An 18,275-nucleotide genomic window follows, 5' to 3' on the forward strand; every position below is an offset into this window, starting at 1 on the left:
GCAGGTTCACAACTTATGTTCTCAAATCTGTCTTCGAGGGCAGCCTCCTACCTATTGTCCTCCGACCAGTCAATTATTCTGTGGACCTTTTCACTCGGATGTTTATAGATGCATTAGCTTTAACAAGCTCCAAATTGAATTCATTGGGGCTTGAGGAAAAGTACAACATGTGCATGTGGCCGACCTAGGTTCAATCCCCAGCATGCCATATTGGTTCCCCAAGTCCTGCCAGGAATGATCTCTGAGTGCAAAGCCAGGAATAAGACCTGATCGTCACTTGATATGGCCAAACCACCCCCCCCCACGCACACACACACATACATGCAAAAAAAAAAACCCACTGAATTCATTGTCTCTAATGTTTTATTGCTCTGTCTCTTTGGAGACATCACCTCTCATCAGTCAAGTAAGCCATAACCCCCTAAATATTTGTGCTATTGGTGGGAGGGCAAACTGAGCAGTGCTGGGGGAAACTCCTGATTCAATGCTGGTGGGGCACAGCCACTGACCATGCTGTGGTAGGGATGGAATCCAGGGCCCCACATGCAAAGCATGTATGCCAGCTCTTTAAACTATCCCCCACCCCATACATATTTCATTCATGCATTTCCTTTAATTCTGCCTCAGCCCAAATTTAGCCTCATCACACAGCCTTGCATGATGTCAGAAAAAAAGTTTTAACAAGCAAATATAATCATCTCACTGTTTTGGTAAAAATCTAACCTCACAATCATGCATAAAATCCTTGGTGATCTGGTCCCAACTTTTCTCTGTCTCTGCCATTTGTCTTCCTAATCTCTAGCTATACCAAACCACCAGCCTCTCCCTGACTCTAACATGCTCTTTCAAGCCTTAATGCCTTTGTATGTGCTGGAATGCTCTGGGTTCTTGGCACACTCCTTTTCATCCTTCAAGTCTCAGCTTGTGTTACCCTCTCTGTGAAATTTCCTCTCGCACCATCAGGCCAAAGTGAAGTTTCCACATCTAAAGTTTTGATTGCATTTTGAACATACCTCAGGATCACAATAATAACACTGCTGTGCTCTGTTTTAACCTATCTGTTAAAACAATAATAACACTGCAGTACTCTAACTGTTTTAATCTATTGCCCCGTTAGCTTCCTATCTTCTTGAGTGCCATCACTTTGGCTTTCCTGCTTTGCTTTCCTGCATATCCTAAACAAACTATGGATCAGAAGAAAGAATTTGTGAGCAAGTTCCTCTCCCTGCATATAGCTTCCTTCTGTATTGTACACCAGAGGGAGCTATGCTCCCTCATTGCCTTATATTGAACTCTCATTCAACATCAATTCAACATCATCAATAAAAGACTAAGGACTTGGAGACAGGAAGGATTTGTCCAACTTGTCAATTTTCAGTGATTTCATAAATTTTTCAGAAAGCATCTTCAATATTTGGAGTCTCTAAAAGCACAAATGTTCTAGTTTAATTGAATCTGAAACATCATTTTGATCCTAGCTGTGGTGGTGGAGGGATTAATAATTTGTATAGTAGTGAGGGATTAACAAAAAATCTTGATTAATAAAGAAAATAAAGCAATGTAAAAATTAATGTATGAGGCTTGGGGTGATAGCTCAAAGGGCTAGTGTGCATGTCTGGCATGCACAGGACCCTGAGTTTGATCCCTGGCACAGCATGTCCCCCAAGTACAACTGGGTATAGCTCCCAGGGCTCCAGGGCAGCTGGGGAGCCCAAAACAACACTAAAAACAACAATAAACACTTGATGTTCTGTAACTTTAAAAATGAATATTTACAATATAAAAAATAATAAGAGTGTATTTCTGTCAGGGTCACACATTAGCATTATTCCTATATTTGTTTTATTTTATTTTATTTTGTTTTTTGCTTTTAGGTCACACCCAGTGATGCATAGGGGTTATTCCTGGCTCATGCACTCAGGAATTACTCCTGGCAGCATTCAGGGGACCATATGGGATTCTGGGAATCGAACTGGTCGGCTTGTGCAAGGCAAATGCCCTACCCGCTGTGCTATTATTCCAGCCCCCTATATTTGTTTTAAAGAGAGGTTATAAAATTTTACAAGAATGGCTCATCTCTATTAACACAGTGCTTCAAAGAAACACTAACAAAAGGTCTTTTGTATCTGAAGTATAGGATAATGTTAACTTATTTTCAATCTTCCAAACCATTTATTAAGATGACGTCATCAAAGACAGTTGATAAAAATTGCCTTGCTACTTCCTTCTTTTATTTTTTTTGGGGGGGTCACACCTGGCAATGCACAGAGGTTACTCCTGGCTCTGCACTCAGGAATTACTCCTAGTGGTGCTCGGGGGACTATATGGGATGCTGGAAACTGAACCCAGGTCAGCCACGTGCAAGTCAAATGCCCCACATGCTGTACTATAGCTCCAGCCCTCGCTACTTTCTTCTCATTTAAGTTCACTACCAAGTTCTTCACTTAGCACTACCCTACGTAAAATGAATTTTTCAAGACACAGATCCCAATTGAGTTTGAATTATTAAGCTTACAGGTTTTCTGCAGGAAAAGGTGGAACTGAGCTGCTCCCATCCCCAGAAATGCTGATTTCTCTATAAAACTTGAAATTTCTCTCAGGAATATCCTCCCTGCTCTGCCAACTACATATGGTAGTATAATTTATCCTGAAAAAGAATCTCAAATCATTTTATCAATTAGCCCACCTCTTTCCAAGCTCACCATCATGCATAGTGTATGTATACAATGCATTTGGACAGGAATGGGCCTACAGAAGGTACAATGCAATGTACCTGTACAAGTTCAGACAGCACACACAAGAAGTTAAGAATTCTTCACAACTAGCTATCTAGACATAGAAACCCCCACCAGAGACTCCTATGGCAAATTGAGGTGATTTTCTCTCTGTGGGCCAATCCTTACATTTTGCAATCCTCCTTTCTCACCAAACCTGAAGAGGTGAGGGACACACTTTTCCTTGACTAAGCCTGCCTAAAATATGGAAACATTTCTCATGCTCTTCAGATTCAACTATTTAACTTTAACTATTTCATACACAGTTATCCAATCCTTACCTACCATGGGATGAAATGGGGTTCTCCTGTGTGTGTATGAGGGGTGGGCACAAAATAAAGTAACTGTTCATCAGGGAACTCAGCTGAAAGGTACCAACAAAACTCCAAAGGCAACACAACCGAAGAACTGGTCCACACAATTGAGCCGGGGTATGGGTGTTGAGAGGGAGGGATAGTGTGGTCCTTAGGAGAGGGATATGGGGAGGGTGTGGAATTATGTGCCTGAAAAACCATTGTTTACAGTCTTGCAAATCATAGAATCTCAATCAATTTTTTAAATGGGGAAAATAGAATCAGCTGAGTGCTAGCTCCAGTCCTCAGCCACCAAAGTCATCTTGTACCTGGAAAGCTGAGTGCTCTCTTGTACATAGCTTTACAGGATATAACTTTCGAATCCCTCCCTGCCCACCTCACCTGTTTTCTCCAATCCATAGAGTAAGGAATATTAACTCAATACAAAGGGGGAGTGGGTGGCCTGCCTGGACTTGTCACGTACTCTAATTGGTGACACGCAGTCACTTGAGTGTGATGGATTAATTCTCTTGGAGTTGACTCCCTTTAAAGTTTACAGCTCTGGCTGGCTAAGGAGACCTTGTCAGAAAAATTGGACAGTCTTGTTCAAAACCTTGGGTATGTGGTGTATGTGTATGGCACAAGGGGTAGGGGGGTTGTGTTTGTGAGTCGTTGCACTCAATAAGGAGTTAACTATTAAGTAGAGGAAACACAAGATTTCAATCCCTGGTAAGTAACCCCCAATAAGGGCTGAAGCGGGGTAAGGCGCCCGGTGGTACTGAACCATGGAAGCCAAAATTTCTGGCTAAGTTCCAGGAAAAATGATTCCATGTCTGTAAATCAGGGACTTCTAGAGCCTTATGAGGCTTCTCTTGCCTCCCCTTAGCTTCTCATTAAACCTTCTCTTTGAAGAATTCCCACAGAGGCTGAACGTGGTCTGAGTAGACATGGGAAGTGCGCCCCTAGGGGCTAGGGCGGGGGACTGCACTTCGGGGCCCTGTCAAAACCCGGACCCACCGCACCTCGTCCCCCCCCCCCCCCACCACCACCCTCCACCCCTCCTGCAACGGCCTCGGTGACGCATTCGACTCCGACCCTTGGCCTCTTCCTAGAAAAAAAAGCGCGTGCGGTAGCCCGCGTCGTCGGCCTCGTGTGGGCGGGAAAGTCACCATCATCAGCGCGCACAAGTGAGGGAGAGGGAAAGGAACCAGTTATGGGCTTTCTGTCATCGAAAACGCGCGCTCTTTTTCTGGACTGAACCCCCCCTGCCAGCCCCAGTTCAATTAACACGCAGTGACGCGACGTAGGGAGCCGAGGTGCTTCCGAGCACCCACCCCAGCCTCTAACTCCATCCTAAATTGCTGTCCACCTTCACACACCACTCCTGAGGCTGCGGGGCTCTGACGCTCCCACCCCAAACCCCGGCTTTGGGCAGAGAAGGGACGGGTGCGCGAGAACCATACATGCCCCCCGCGCCCCGCGCCCGCGTTCCTTCTCCTCCCAGCCCCGCACATCCCCATACCCGGCGGCTCCAGCACAAACCTCGCGGCGCGGTTCGGGGATCCGGTGGGGTGCGGGAGCGGCTGGAAGGCGGCGAGACCCCCAGTTCTCACGGAGGGGAGGGCGGGGTGGCGAGGGGCGGGTGTGTGGTGATTACCACTGATCTTCAGGGCCTTAGGATGGATGCCGGGCTTGGATGCCGGCCGTAATCTGCGGGCGTAAGATACTCTGAGTCTCAGGACCTACATCCCGTAGAAGGGGCGGGAATTCGGGACCACTCTCCCCCTTTTCCTCGACTTCTCCCGCCCACAGCCCCAATTCTCCCAGCGCCCGCCCACTCCCCTGCCCCGCCAGACCTGTAGGACTAGACCAGCCCTTCGCGCCATCCACGTGGCCGCACTGGCCGAACCCTCGACACCGACGGGCCGTCTCCCCCGGGTTCCCCCGCGCGCCTCCTCACCTGCAGCGCCCTGGTCTCGGCCGAACACCTCGGCGGGTCCGGGGCCCCGTGGCTTCTCCCCCGCCCCACGCCGCGCCCCGCCCCGCCCCGCCCTGGAACTGGGGCGCGCTGGCCCCGCCGCGCCAGTCCGCGCAGCCCCGCCCGCGGTGGCTCAGAGCCGGAGCGGGAGCCCGACGGGAGCGGCGTCGCGGGCCGAGCTGCTAGCCGGCCGGGAGGCAGCCCGCCGTGCGGGCTCGGGGACGCGGCGGCCGCAGGTCAGAGCGCGCGGGCCGGGGTGCTGCGGGGCCGGGGTGCTGCGGGGCCGGGCAGCTGCGGACCGCGCCCTGGCTCCCCCACGCTGGTCGGGGAAGGGGAACTCTCTAGCTTTGGCTCCTTCTTTGCAAAAGAATCGGGGGCGGGGGGGGGGGACGGAGGGAAGGAGATGGGGGCTGGTAAAGGAGATTATCCTCCACTCCAGCAAGGTTTGGGGAGTCTGGAACTTTTGGGGTCCGGGAATGTTTGGGTGACGTATTTTGTTTGGGATTCTCTCTGGAGCATTTCCTGGCAACAGCGCGTCATTCCCTGGAGGGAATTTTTAAGTTTTTAGTGTCTAAGCTTTTCCAAAACCCTTTGGGAACCAAGTTGGAATCCCTAGTGCCAGGACCCATCTCCTGTGCACCCTCACACCAGGGTCACCTCTCCCGAAAAATGGCCACGTGCTGCAAGAACCAGGCAGGTTCTAGTGTTTTGTGTCTAAGGTGGTTCTGTCACCGCCTTCAGGGGTCACTGCCCTGACTTGGGTTATCTAGAGAGTGCTTCCCGTTAAAGATTGGTTGCTGTGTGAAATGGGGCTCCCCACCAGCAAGAGGCAGCTCCCCGCCACACACCCCCCCCCACACACACACACCCACAACATTCAGGTTAGCTCCTTGCCAGTCTGTACAGAGTTAGCAGTGGCACACGGGTATCAGGAACGCAGGCTCCAGAAGATAGCAGTAAGGAGGAGGAGCAGAATGAGGACAGATCAGGGAAGGATCTCTGAGCCGCTTAAGTGTGACACCCTTACAAGGCCAACTGTCCAGAGCCCTGCCCGCACACACACACGTTAGCAAAGACCAGCAGCGGAACAGACAGGCCGGAATGCTGAGCTTGTGAGTTAGGACAGGGCGCAGGTCTTTTCATTTAATAGATGGTGAGTGAGGATGAGCTCATTCCCTGTGCTCCCTCCTCTGGTGACTAGACAACCTGTCCAGGAGCCCCAAGGGCTTGACTGGAGGTGAGGCTTTCCCTGCTCCGTCTCCCTCAAATCAATGGCTCCTCAGGTACGCCCACCCCAGTCTATAAGGTGAGTCTCATAAGGTGATTTTAAATGGGGAGTTCTTCACTGGCCTGCAGTGCTCCCGGTGGCCCTCAGAATCTCAGCCCAAGTTCTCTGCTGCCTCAGTTTCTTACTGGGTGACTTGTCGGTCGGGGGAGAGATGACAAGACACCAGAGGCACACATGGAGAGGAGCCCGCCAGAGCCCTCCCAGAGGAGCCAAGCCTACCCTCTCTCCTTGGCAGTGACGTGTTACTTGCTTTCAGTTCAGCCTCATGCTCACATTTGGTTCCAGCATCCATGCTAGGAGCTGAACAGTTCAGGCATGTTTACTTCCATAGCCAGAAGAGGAAACCAAGGTCTAGACCGGAGAAGTGACACAGCGGACTGGAAGCAGTGTGATATCCTGGACACAGCTCGGCGACCTGGCCATCAAACAAGGCGCCGCTGGGGAACAACAAGCACTGCCGGAAGCTGGTTTCCATATGGTCTTAGAAGGTAAAGCCCAGGAAGGCACTGATTTTTGTTTGCTTTGTTTTATCATTTATTCTTTGCGCGTGATATAATGGGAACTCATGGAGTGTTTGTTGAATGAATGAAAGATTCTTGGGAGATGGGATGTCATCTACACTTTGCTACCCACTGTGATTGTGGTCTAGCTCCCTGCCATGATTCTCAGGGGGCTACAGAGACTTTCACCTGACTTTCCTGATGCCGGGGATCATTCTGACCATCCTTGTTCTTTTTCCTAGAGAATCTGCTTTAGGACTCCATTAATCATTTTCATCATGGGCTTCTTCTGTCTGGCTCTGGCATGGATACTCCTGGTGGGGCCATGGATGCCCATGGGTGAGTACAGAGTGGAGAAGATTAGGAGTAGCGCAACCCAGTGACTCTTCCAGGAGCAGAAGCTGTGTCCTGTTCATCTCTTAATCCCAATTTCCTAGCTAAATTCCCATGCCGGGAGGTGCTCACTTCAAGCTGCTTGACTAGATGAGTGGGTAATAGATTGGAAAATTTACCCCCAAACAGAGATATGGATGGTTGTCTCATCACAGCCATTCCTATTTCATCCCTCTTGTAGCTGGGAATGCTTTCCCTACCCCTACTCTCCATAAAGTACCTCTGACACCCCCATAGGAAAGACTGATTAGATACACAAAACAATAAGAATCTCAGAGACACATTGGACTAAAAGCTGAGGGAAAGTTATCAGTGTTTTTAATTATTGAACACACACACACACACACACACACATACCCCTGGACATTGCCCCCCCCACTCCACACATATGATCCACAAGTTTTATCTTATGACCTTCAGACTCGGTCAGATTCTTACTAGAATGAGGCCATTTTTCTGCAGCCTATGAAGGTCTCTGAGGAGGAAGTGGGCTAAAGGTTCAGTGAGTAGGAGGAAGGAGCAAGGCCCTGCTGCTCAGCGGTGGAGAACAGAGTAGGAAGGAGAGCAGCCTGCGGAATGAACTGTGCTTGCTGGAGGCAGCAGCATGGCGAGGCTGCCCAGTAGCTTCTCCTTTGCCATAGGCTTCCCATGTACATGGCTGCATGCCTGCCCCTTCCCTTGGCCTTGGGTTTCCCTTTTCTCCAGAGCTCTTGCCTCTTAGTCCCAGCAGGCATTTTTCCCACACTCCTCCTGCCCCAGGCCATGGTATACTAGGAAGGAAGCTGTCTTAGTTTCTGCCTGAAGCCCTGCATTCTTGTTTGGGAGGTAGGGAGGGAGGGTGGGAGGGAGGGGGAGGGGAGATGATGGTTTTTCAGAGGTGTTGAGGGGAGTAGCTTTGAAATTCTGATCTTTGAGGGGCAACAGTCTGACAAGCAGGCTTCCCACCTGATGATTGTTCATGTCCTTTACTCTGTTCTCAGGGGTGGTTGGAGAGGGAGCCTCAGCCCGTGCCATCCTAGTGTAGAAAAAGGTCTCAGCTGATGGACTCCTGTCCCGACAGGAGGGCCCCATCTTCTTCTGACTTGCCCAGCCACCCTTCCTTCTGTCCTCACACAGGTGCTCAGAACCCCATTTCCTGGGAGGTGCAGCGATTTGATGGGTGGTACAACAACCACAAGGAGCACAAATGGGGCAGCAAAGGTAAATGAGGGTCAAGAGGACATAGCCCCAAGGTCACGGTGGTACTTACCACCAGAGGTCAAAGGTTGGCAGGTGCCAGCTAAGGCCAATCTATCTCTGAGGTTTTTGTATGAGTTATGATGCCAGAACCCCAGCAGGGAGGTGACAGAGCCTGCCTGAATATTCTTTTTCTTGCCCCTCTCTTCTCACTCCAGGCTCACGGCTGCAGCGGCTGGTCCCAGCCAGCTACGCTGATGGTGTGTACCAGGCCAAGGGAGAACCCCATCTGCCCAACCCCCGAAGTCTTAGCAACACCGCTATGAGGGGCGCTTCAGGGCAGGCTTCCTTGCGGAACCGCACAGTGATGGGGGTCTTCTTTGGTGAGAGCCTTAATCTCGGGGCTGGAGGTCACCTCTGTGTCCTGAGGGGAAAACAGGGAGTATGGAGCGAAGTGATGGGGAGATATGGGAAGGAGACAGCTGGGGTAGGGCGTGGAAGCAGAGCCTGGTTTGAGACACATAAGTATATCCCATGGAGAAAGAGTGGGAACATGGGGGAAGAGGACAGGGGCATTTTCCCCTTGCCCAGGTGGGCTGGAGGGACGTGGCCTCTTGTTGGCACTCTCTTCTCACTCTCAGCCCCTGTGGTTCTAAGGACAGGTTCCTGGGCAGGGTTTGGATTCTTACTAGAGGGCAGGGGGAGAGGACATGGTCTGAATAGGAGGCGTAGGGCAGCATGATCCCAGTAGCTGATGGTTCCCTGTATTAATGCCCAGTTCCTGCTGGCCATTCAGCCCCTCCCCCACACCTTAGCTTGCAACATTCTGAGATGCCCAACAATTCGCTAAGGCTGACAGACCCTCTGGGCAGGCTGCTCCCAGCTGCAAGTCGAAACCAGAGCTGCCAGCCCACTTTTCTAGGCACACTCACTGGGCACCTCCCAGTTACCAAGGAGAAGGCCAAACTGGTGAGGAAAACAGTTTGGACAAGGATGTAAGAAAGGGTTGGGAAGGGGTGGGGAGGTCAAGGCATGGACTTGTCTCCTATTCTTAGGAACCTTGGGTGAGGGCACCTGGTACCTGGCTCAGGGATGACCCTGACCTCCGCCCCTCCCCCCCAGGCTACCACGTGCTGTCGGACCTGGTGAGCGTGGACAGACCCGGCTGCCCCGCCGAGTTCCTCAACATCCACATCCCGCCCGGAGACCCTGTGTTCGACCCCCACAGACGCGGGGACGTGGTCCTGCCATTCCAGAGAAGCCGCTGGGACCCCCAGACCGGCCAGAGCCCCAGCAACCCCCGAGACCTGGTGAGACTAGGCGGCCGCAGGACTCACGGCAGGACGGGCGCGGGGGAGCCCGGGCTGGGTTCGGGTTGTGCCGGAGGCCCCCACCCCGTGTCAGCGACCCTGCGCGCGCCCGCCCGCAGACCAACCAGGTGACCGGCTGGCTGGACGGCAGCGCCATCTATGGCTCTTCGCACTCCTGGAGCGATGCGCTGCGGAGCTTCTCCGGGGGGCAGCTGGCGTCGGGCCCGGACCCCGACTTCCCGCGGGACGCGCAGAACCCGCAGCTCATGTGGGTCGCGCCGGACCCCGCCACCGGCCAGCGCGGGCCTCGGGGGCTGTACGGTGAGGCCGGGTCGGGCGCACCCCGGGGCTGGGTCTCGGTCTCAAGGAGGGGTACTCGGGAGAGGGGTGTGTCCGGGACGCCCGGCCGGAGCTCACGTGCCCGCGCCCCCCGCCGTGCAGCCTTCGGGGCGGAGCGCGGGAACCGCGAGCCCTTCGTGCAGGCGCTGGGCCTGCTGTGGTTCCGCTACCACAACCTGTGCGCGCAGAGGCTGGCGGCCGCGCACCCGAGCTGGGACGACGAGCAGCTGTTCCAGCACGCGCGCAAGCGGGTCATCGCCACCTACCAGGTCAGTCGCAGCCCAGCGCCGCCCGGGAGAGCCCCGAGGCCCCGCGCAGACCCCTCCTGGGCCGCCCCGCCGCCAACGCCCTAGTCCAGCTCCCCAGCCCCCAGCACCTGGAGGCATCACTTCTGGGAGTCGTGGGAGGGGCAAAGGGCTCCTCAGTGGGAGACTCTGGTCTGTGACCCCCTCCTTGACGGTGAGGTGGGACAACGCCCCATCCGCCTATAGAGGGGTCTCTCCCCAGTCAGCCCTGCCTGTGCCTCATCTTCCCAGGAGTCTCCCGGGCTTGGGTCCCTGTGGATCCCGCCGCTCCAGCGCTCAGCCCCTCTCCCTTCTTCCTCAGAACATCGCCATGTATGAGTGGCTGCCCAGCTTCCTTGGGAAGACGCCCCCCGCTTATGCAGGTGAGGGGCTGGGGGCTAGGAAAGCTCGCGGGAGGCGCTGGGAGGACCAGAAAGCTCGCGGGCTCTTTTCTTGGAGGGCGCTGACCCCGGGTGTCGCATAGTACAGGAGTGACATGCTAAAGTGCTCTGTCTTCTCTTCCCCTAGGGTACCACCCTTTCCTGGACCCCAGCATCTCTCCAGAGTTCCTGGTGGCGTCTGAACAGTTTCTCTCCACCATGGTGCCCCCTGGCGTCTACATGAGGTGAGGGAGGAACGCAAAGGTTTGTGTCAAATAAAAAAAAATCTGCCTTTAGGAGCTTTCAGAAGTGGATTTTTTTTTTTGGGGGGGTCACACCCAGCGATGCTCAGGGGTTACTCCTGGCTTTGCACTCAGAAATTACTCCTGGCGGTGCTTGGGGGACCATATGGGATGGCGGGGATCGAACCCAGGTCGGCCGCGTGCAAGGCAAACGCCCTACCCGCTGTGCTATCACTCCGGCCCCCAGAAGTGGATTATTAATTGAAACTGTTCATGACTCTTCAAGGGAACTATGGAGGACAAGACAATTGTCTTAAAAGATAATCCGTTGTTTAATTGTTTTTTTTTAATGTCATTTATTTAAAAAAACAACAACAACTATTTGCTTAGCCCCATTGCAATGTGGGGAGCAGGGGTGCAACTCCTGGAGATACTGGGGGGATCCCATGCAGTGCCAGGATTCCAGCCAGAGTGGAAGTGGCCAGTGCCTTCACTTTTGCACCTTCTCTGGGCCCCCATTGTGATTTTCAAGTACTTTTAAATTCATATCCTGCAGCTAGTGTAGCTGTTAATCCCTCAGATAAAGATGGGTTAATTGAGACTCTGAGAGTGAGTCACAGTCTTACTCTTAACTTCAACTTTTGGCATTTCGGTGGGAACAGTTTTAATTATAAGCACAGGACCTAGGTGACACAAGACTTTGGAGGGAAAGTTATAATATAAACAGTTGAGAGCTGAAAAAATAATAACTTCAGCATAATGAAAAAGGAACTTTAAAAGTATACATATTTAAGGCTGGAGAGACATTACAAGGGTTAAGATTCATGCTTTACATTTAAAAGGTCTCCAAAATCTTAGAAGATCCTGAACACCACTGGGCTCACCCCAATAATCCTCAGCACTGCATCCTTGAGCCCTTATATTGAACTCCTAGCCCAATTAATGAAGATCTCTGAGATGGGCCTCAAGGCCTCCAGAGTACCATCCGGGAGACCCTTAAAATAAATTTACATATTTATTATTTTTCATTTTGTATACATATTTAATCAAATATATATAATAGTATTTCCACTTAATTCTTATAATCACTATATATGATAATAAATCTAATCATTTTAAAGTAACTGTATTATTTTGTTTGTAATGTATATACATATATCTGTAGAGAGGGAGAGAGAAGTTTTAGATGTTCTGATTTGGGGAGAGAGAGCTTACACAAATCAAATTGATGGATCAGAGAGATAGCACAGCAATTAAGGCATTGCTTTGCATAGGGCTGACCCAGATTTGATCTTCAGCACCACATATGTCCTCCAAGTATCTCCAGGAGTGATCCCTGAGTATAGAAGCAAGAGTAAGTCCTGACACTGCCAGGCCTTGCTCAAACAAATATATGAACAGAAAAAGCAAAGTGAAAATTGTTTTGCACCTACCATTCACACAGCCCACCTCAGGGAAGCAGTGACTTAACGCAGAGCTAACGCCAGACTCTGTGACCCAAGTCATCACTCTCTGCTCCTTGCCTTTCAGAAATGCCAGCTGTCACTTCCAGTGGGTTGACTGGAACTCAACTGTCTCCAGAGCTCTCCGGGTCTGCAACAGCTACTGGAGGCGAGAGGTCAGGCTAGGGGCACATTAGTGGGTGTGTGCTTTTGGGGCAGGTTGTATATCTCTATCTGGGGATGTGTGTGGTGCCTCATTGGAACCGAGGTAGCCAGCTGGGCTGTGGAGGGCTGGAGGAGGCAGCCTGGGGGCCTCAACCATCCCCAGTACTAGTGTGTGAAATAAGTTGGCAGTTGTTCTAGGTCATATGCCAGCCTTCTATCCCACCATGTGAGATGGGCAGACAACATGGCTTGTACAGGTTTGGGTCTACGTTCATTGCTTCCTCCTCTCCCAGGATTTTTTCTCTCCCTTGACAGTTGTGGGTCCCCTGTAGGCCTTGTAGGGACCCAACGAACCCAGCCTCTAAGGAACTTTCCATTTGGACACACAGGGCAGCTTGTGGGTATGAATGGGAATTGGGGAAGGGAAGCAGGGTAGAGGGATAATCCCAATGATCCAAATCCAGCCACAGAAGGGATGGAAACTATTGATCATTTATTTAAAACAAAATCAGTTACTTTGTATGGAGTTGTTAGTAAGAAAAAGAAAGGTAGATAGGAAAGAGGGAGATCATAGTCATGGGCTGAGTTAAAAAGGAGCCTCAATGCCCTAATCTCTTAATTTTTTTCTGCTTATTTTATTGTGGTGATTTTTTGTTTTGTTTTTTGTTGTTGTTGTTGTTGTTGTTTCTGGGTCACACCCAGCGATGCACAGGGATTACTCCTGGCTCATGCACTCAGGAATCCCTCCTGGCAGTGCTCGGGGGACCATATGGGATGCTGGGAATCAAACCCGGGTCGGCCACGTGCAAGGCAAACGCCCTACCCGCTGTGTTATCACTTCAGCCCCTTTATTGTGGTATTTTATTAATTCCTAGGACCCTTTTCATGAAAGAAAAGACAGTTGAGAGAGGTTCTATGATTTGCTGGTTGGTAACAGCAAGTACAAAACTTAAATCTTCTCGTGTCCTTTCAACCATACTGTCAAGTCTCCTAAAATAGAAGAAATAAGATGCTAAGTCACTTGTGCTGGTGGAGCCCTGTGTCCTGGCAGCATGAGCTGTGGAGGGGACCCCACTCACCCCGAGTGAAAAATCACCCTACAGAGGAGGATGGCTCACCAGTTTAGGAGCAAATAGCAGATTGGGTGGGTCCCAGAGCTCTGGTCACACTACTCTCCTCTCTCCACCCTCAAAGCATTCCCAAAATGCCAAAGATGTGGTCGCACTGCTGCTGGGCATGGCCTCCCAGATCGCCGAGCGAGAGGACCATGTGGTGGTTGAGGATGTCCAAGGTGAGCCTGGAGGCTGCAGGGTGAGGCTATTGGTCCTTAGAAGTGCTCCAGAGTCAGGCAGGGGGTGGGGGTTGCTGCCCTGGGTGGAGAGTTTGCTCTCATTGCCCAGAGAGCTCCCAGACTTGGCCCACATCTCGCTCTGGAGGGCCCAGATCCCCAATCCTCAGGTATGGGTTAGAGGCACTATGATGGCCCCCCACTCTCTCGTCCTTTCTGCTATCTCCTCAGATTTCTGGCCTGGACCTCTGAAGTTTTCCCGCACAGATCACATGGCAAGCTGCCTGCAACGGGGCCGGGATCTGGGCCTGCCTTCCTACAGCAAAGCCAGGGAAGCCCTGGGCCTGCCTCCTGTTACCAGCTGGCGAGACATCAACCCTGCACTCTCCCGAATCAATGGCACTGTGAGGAGGGGTCAGAACCCAAGGGCAGGGCAGTGGGTCAGGGTATGCTGGACATGACATGGAAGGCAGACATGAGAGAGGTGCTGGCGACCAGTTCCTGGGAGAAGACTGGGCTCACCTAAGTTGCCGTTCCCGGTGACCACATCAGGGTGGAGATGACCAGACAAGCAGGATTCTGCTTTTCTCTGTTGCTATGCACATCCAGCAAATGTTTACTAGCCATCTGTTACATGCCGGGAACTTTATAGGATTTGTCTCATTTGTCTTCCCAGAACTCCTAGGAAATTCTCCCAAAGTATTGAAGGTACTTGACTTAGGGAAACACTGTACTTTATGTGCACTTTTAACCTTTTTCTTTCAGTTTTGTTTTTCACTTTGAGACTACACCAGCTGTGCTCAGGGGCTACTCCCTGGCTCTGTGCTCAGGAATCATTCCTGAGGGACTCCAGGGACGAAACACAGTGCTAGGGAATGAACCTGGGTCAGTTGTATGCAAGGCTTGCACTTTTAACGTTTTTACTGTAGTTTTTATGCACTGAGATTCAGACTGTCACACCCTGAGTGATCTCTTGGCAAGTGGCTTGTTAACCACTTGTGGCTTGTTAACCATCAATGGTTAACTTTGTCTGCATGTGCCCCTGGGCACAACACTGTTTCTACAGTGTGTCCCTCTGTTTATTGTGTATTGCCCTTTCTTCCTCTTCCTCCTTCTCCTTCTTTTCCTCTTCCTCTTCCTCCTCCTCTTCCTCCTCCTCCTTCTTTTTCTTCATCCTTGTCTTTTCTTTTCCTTCCTCTTCTTCTTCTATACAGGCAAGGCATTGTAAATTTTATATCAATATGAAGTTAGCGATCACCTGGCAGGCCAGAAGTAGTGGGCCTTTGGCTTCAGCTGGACCTTGAAGGAGTGAAGCTGGTCAAGGGCTCTGCTGCTGCCTTCATTGGGGAAAGAACAGTGACAATCAGGTAGAAGATGCTGCTCCTTTCAAGAAAGACTGTTCTTGAAAAGCAATGTATACTCAGAGATTTGATTTTTTTTGTTTTTGTTTGTTGTGGGGGGAGCACATTCTATTAGGGAAATCACCCAATAGGTTGAGCACATGCATTTTGCACGAGGAAGGCACCACCTCGTTTCCCAAACATGGAACCAGGGATTGCCCTCAGCATCGCTGGTGTGGACTCCCCCACCAAGAAAAACATTTTAAAATTAAATTTGAAAATACAGGGCCAGAAAGATAATCAGCTTACACGCAGCTGACCCAGGTTCAATCCCCAGCATCTCGTGTGGTCCCTCAAGTCCTACCAGAGCAATTTCTAAGCACAGAACAGGAATAAGTCCTGAGCACCTCTCTGGGTGTGACCCCCAAATAAAAACAAACAAACAAACAAACAAACATCTGTTTTCACACTTCATCCTACATTCAACATCAGCACATATCTTGCCCTTTCTGAGAACAAGTGTATGTTGGAGAAAGGCAAACATCCGACTGCAACTTTATAAAACAGGTAGCCGAATTAGTGAGCCATTTCCCCTAAATGAATGCATTCATACAGAGCACTTGGAGCAGTGCCTGGGGCATAATGAGTGAGTTTTTGGTCCTGTCCTGTGAAATTACTCCTGGTGCCCATCTGGGTGTTTGTATTCATTCTTATCCCTTCTTGGTTCCAGGTGCTAGAGGCTACAGCTGCCTTATACGACCAGGACCTGTCTCGCCTGGAGCTGCTCCCTGGGGGGCTCCTAGAGAGCCACGGGGACCCTGGGCCCCTCTTCAGTGCCATTGTGCTCGACCAGTTTGTGCGACTGCGGGATGGAGACCGGTACTGGTTTGAGAACACCAGGAATGGGTAAGGCCTGCTGGGGTCCACTGTCACGCTCCTCCTTGACCTGGTTCCAGACCTGTCTGATTCCCAGTACCCTCCACCTATCTCCCTTCCCTCTCTTTTGGGTCTGTGGGCTTGGGGCCTGCCTACCTGTGTCTCCACCACAGCATCTCACCCACTCTCAGGCTGTTCTCTGAGGAAGAGATCACAGAGATCAGAAACACTTCGCTCCGGGATGTTCTGGTGGCCGTCACCAACCTGAGCCCGAATGCCCTGCAACCCAACATCTTTTTCTGGAGAGCCGGTTAGTGGCCAGGGCGATTGTGGAGGGGGCTGGGCTCTGAGCCTCGGCCCTCCTCCTCTGGGGCTGGCTTCAGTAGGGCTGGTGGCAGCCTCCAAGGGGGAGTGAGCCACGGTTCTGTCCTTGGGAACTTTGGTTCAGTGCACCAAACTGGTCATGTCTTGCTGTGTAGATACCCCTTGCCCATCCACACAGCTGCAGGCAGTGCCCAAGTGAGGACAGATCCAAGTTGAAGCAGGAAGGACTGTTGAAGGGTGGGGGTTGATTCAGTGAGGCAATCCTAATCCATGCGCCTCTGTGAATGTGTGTGTGTATGTGTATGTGTGTGTGTGTGTGTGTGTGTGTGTGAGAGAGTGAGAGTGAGAGAGAGAGAGAGAGAGAGAGAGAGAGAGAGAGAGAGAGAGAGAGAGAGAGAGAGAGAGAGGGAGAAAGAGAGAGAGATGTCCAAGGCAAGAAGGCAAGCACTCCTGGTGCAATGAAAGACATAAGCAGCTCCGTCACCTCTGCCACCCAGGTCATTGCCCTCTTTCAGCTTCAGTGGCCCTGTGCCACTGTGGCCCACCTCCTCAGACCTCCAACTTTCTCTGCCTCCCTAGGAGACCCCTGTCCACAGCCCACACAGCTCAGCACTGAGAGCCTGCCAGCCTGCACTCCTTACATCATTCGAGACTATTTTAAGGGCTGCAGATTTGGCTTTTGGGTCACCATTGCGACCCTCTGCTGCTTCCCCCTAGGTAAAAGGAATGGGTCGGGTGGGCGTATGGAGGGTCTATAAGGATGTGGGGGTGGGGGTGGTAAAATGTGGGTGGTTCTGTTTAGGAAATCAATCTTCCAGATTGATCCTCTGGTCAGTCAGGACAGGACATGAGGAGTATCTGACTTGCAGATAAGTTAGTGTCATGGAGAATTACCTCCCTGTCTTCTAGGTTCCCTTCACTAGAGGAAACCCCTCCACAGCTAATTGTAGTACAGGGGTATGAGAGACTATCAGAGGCTGGGCCGCTGGGGAGCCAAGGCTGACACAGATGGCATTGCTCAGGGCAAGGCTTCCCTGGTGTGCCCCAGTGGTCTGGCAGAATGGACCCAGGCTTTGACAGAGAGGACATAGTCTCTGTCTGGGTTAGGCTCTATGTAATGACAGCAAGGGAGGCTGGGCAGTCCCCCTAGGATGCTCCTCCATGCTCCCCCTGGTGTGAAGTTTGCATGTCCTTGGGAAAATCATCTCTGGAGACCATAGAATGGAAAGACCTAGGAGGAGATGTGACCACTGATCTCTCCAGGCCCCTGCCTTCCTCTAAGTGTCCTGCCACCTCTGTCCTCGCAGTGAGCCTTCTTAGCGCCTGGATTGTTGCCCGACTCCGGAGGCGGAACTTCAAGAGGCTGCAAGGGCAGGGCCGCCAAAGCATCATGTCTGAGAAGTTCGTGGAGGGTGTGGAAGGTAGGTACAGAGCCAGCCAGGGTGGGGTGGAGCCTGCTGGCCTCAGCCCACCTCCACGTCAGCAGCCTGAGGAAAAGGGCTCTCTTTCCAAGGCCTGGGGCCCAGGGCTCTCCTGGAGTTAGTGGGGCCTGGACTTCTCCACCCACAGGGCTCCTTAAGAGTCCCACTTAGATGGGGCGGAGGGGGGGGCGGGGGAAAGGGAACACTGCCTCCAGGGCGACTCTTCACAGGGTGGGTGACTGTGGCCTTGGGTACATGCCTGAGCATAGCTGCCTTGTGACTTCTTGCACTGGCATCTCAGGCTGCAGAGAAGCACTTACAGAGAGACGTGAGAGCGCGACCTACCACTGGAGTCTTGGTTTCACTGCTATGCAAATTTTTTTAAATCTCTTTAAACCCTACCCTACCTCCCTCACCCCAGTAAAATAACATTGATAATATCACTTACTGGCAGGAGTGGTA

The 18,275-nt window shown here is 51.7% G+C and overlaps 1 protein-coding gene across 1 annotated transcript in view; it reads left to right on the plus strand.

Annotated features, from left to right (window-relative positions):
• Nucleotides 1-7,111: 7,111 nt before the first annotated feature.
• Nucleotides 7,112-18,275, plus strand: part of DUOX1 (dual oxidase 1) — a 33,295-nt gene continuing 22,131 nt past the window's right edge. Inside the window, exons 1-15 of the mRNA XM_004609632.2 lie at nucleotides 7,112-7,172; nucleotides 8,343-8,426; nucleotides 8,621-8,785; nucleotides 9,525-9,712; nucleotides 9,832-10,033; nucleotides 10,154-10,320; nucleotides 10,658-10,718; nucleotides 10,864-10,960; nucleotides 12,488-12,575; nucleotides 13,759-13,855; nucleotides 14,084-14,256; nucleotides 15,923-16,098; nucleotides 16,260-16,378; nucleotides 16,972-17,109; nucleotides 17,700-17,813. Of these exons, the coding sequence (XP_004609689.1) occupies nucleotides 7,112-7,172; nucleotides 8,343-8,426; nucleotides 8,621-8,785; nucleotides 9,525-9,712; nucleotides 9,832-10,033; nucleotides 10,154-10,320; nucleotides 10,658-10,718; nucleotides 10,864-10,960; nucleotides 12,488-12,575; nucleotides 13,759-13,855; nucleotides 14,084-14,256; nucleotides 15,923-16,098; nucleotides 16,260-16,378; nucleotides 16,972-17,109; nucleotides 17,700-17,813 (1,930 nt within the window). The remainder of the gene's footprint in view (nucleotides 7,173-8,342; nucleotides 8,427-8,620; nucleotides 8,786-9,524; nucleotides 9,713-9,831; nucleotides 10,034-10,153; nucleotides 10,321-10,657; nucleotides 10,719-10,863; nucleotides 10,961-12,487; nucleotides 12,576-13,758; nucleotides 13,856-14,083; nucleotides 14,257-15,922; nucleotides 16,099-16,259; nucleotides 16,379-16,971; nucleotides 17,110-17,699; nucleotides 17,814-18,275) is intronic.

The sequence above is a fragment of the Sorex araneus genome, chromosome 3 (genome assembly GCF_027595985.1).
Source record: "Sorex araneus isolate mSorAra2 chromosome 3, mSorAra2.pri, whole genome shotgun sequence".
Lineage (NCBI taxonomy): Eukaryota > Metazoa > Chordata > Mammalia > Eulipotyphla > Soricidae > Sorex > Sorex araneus.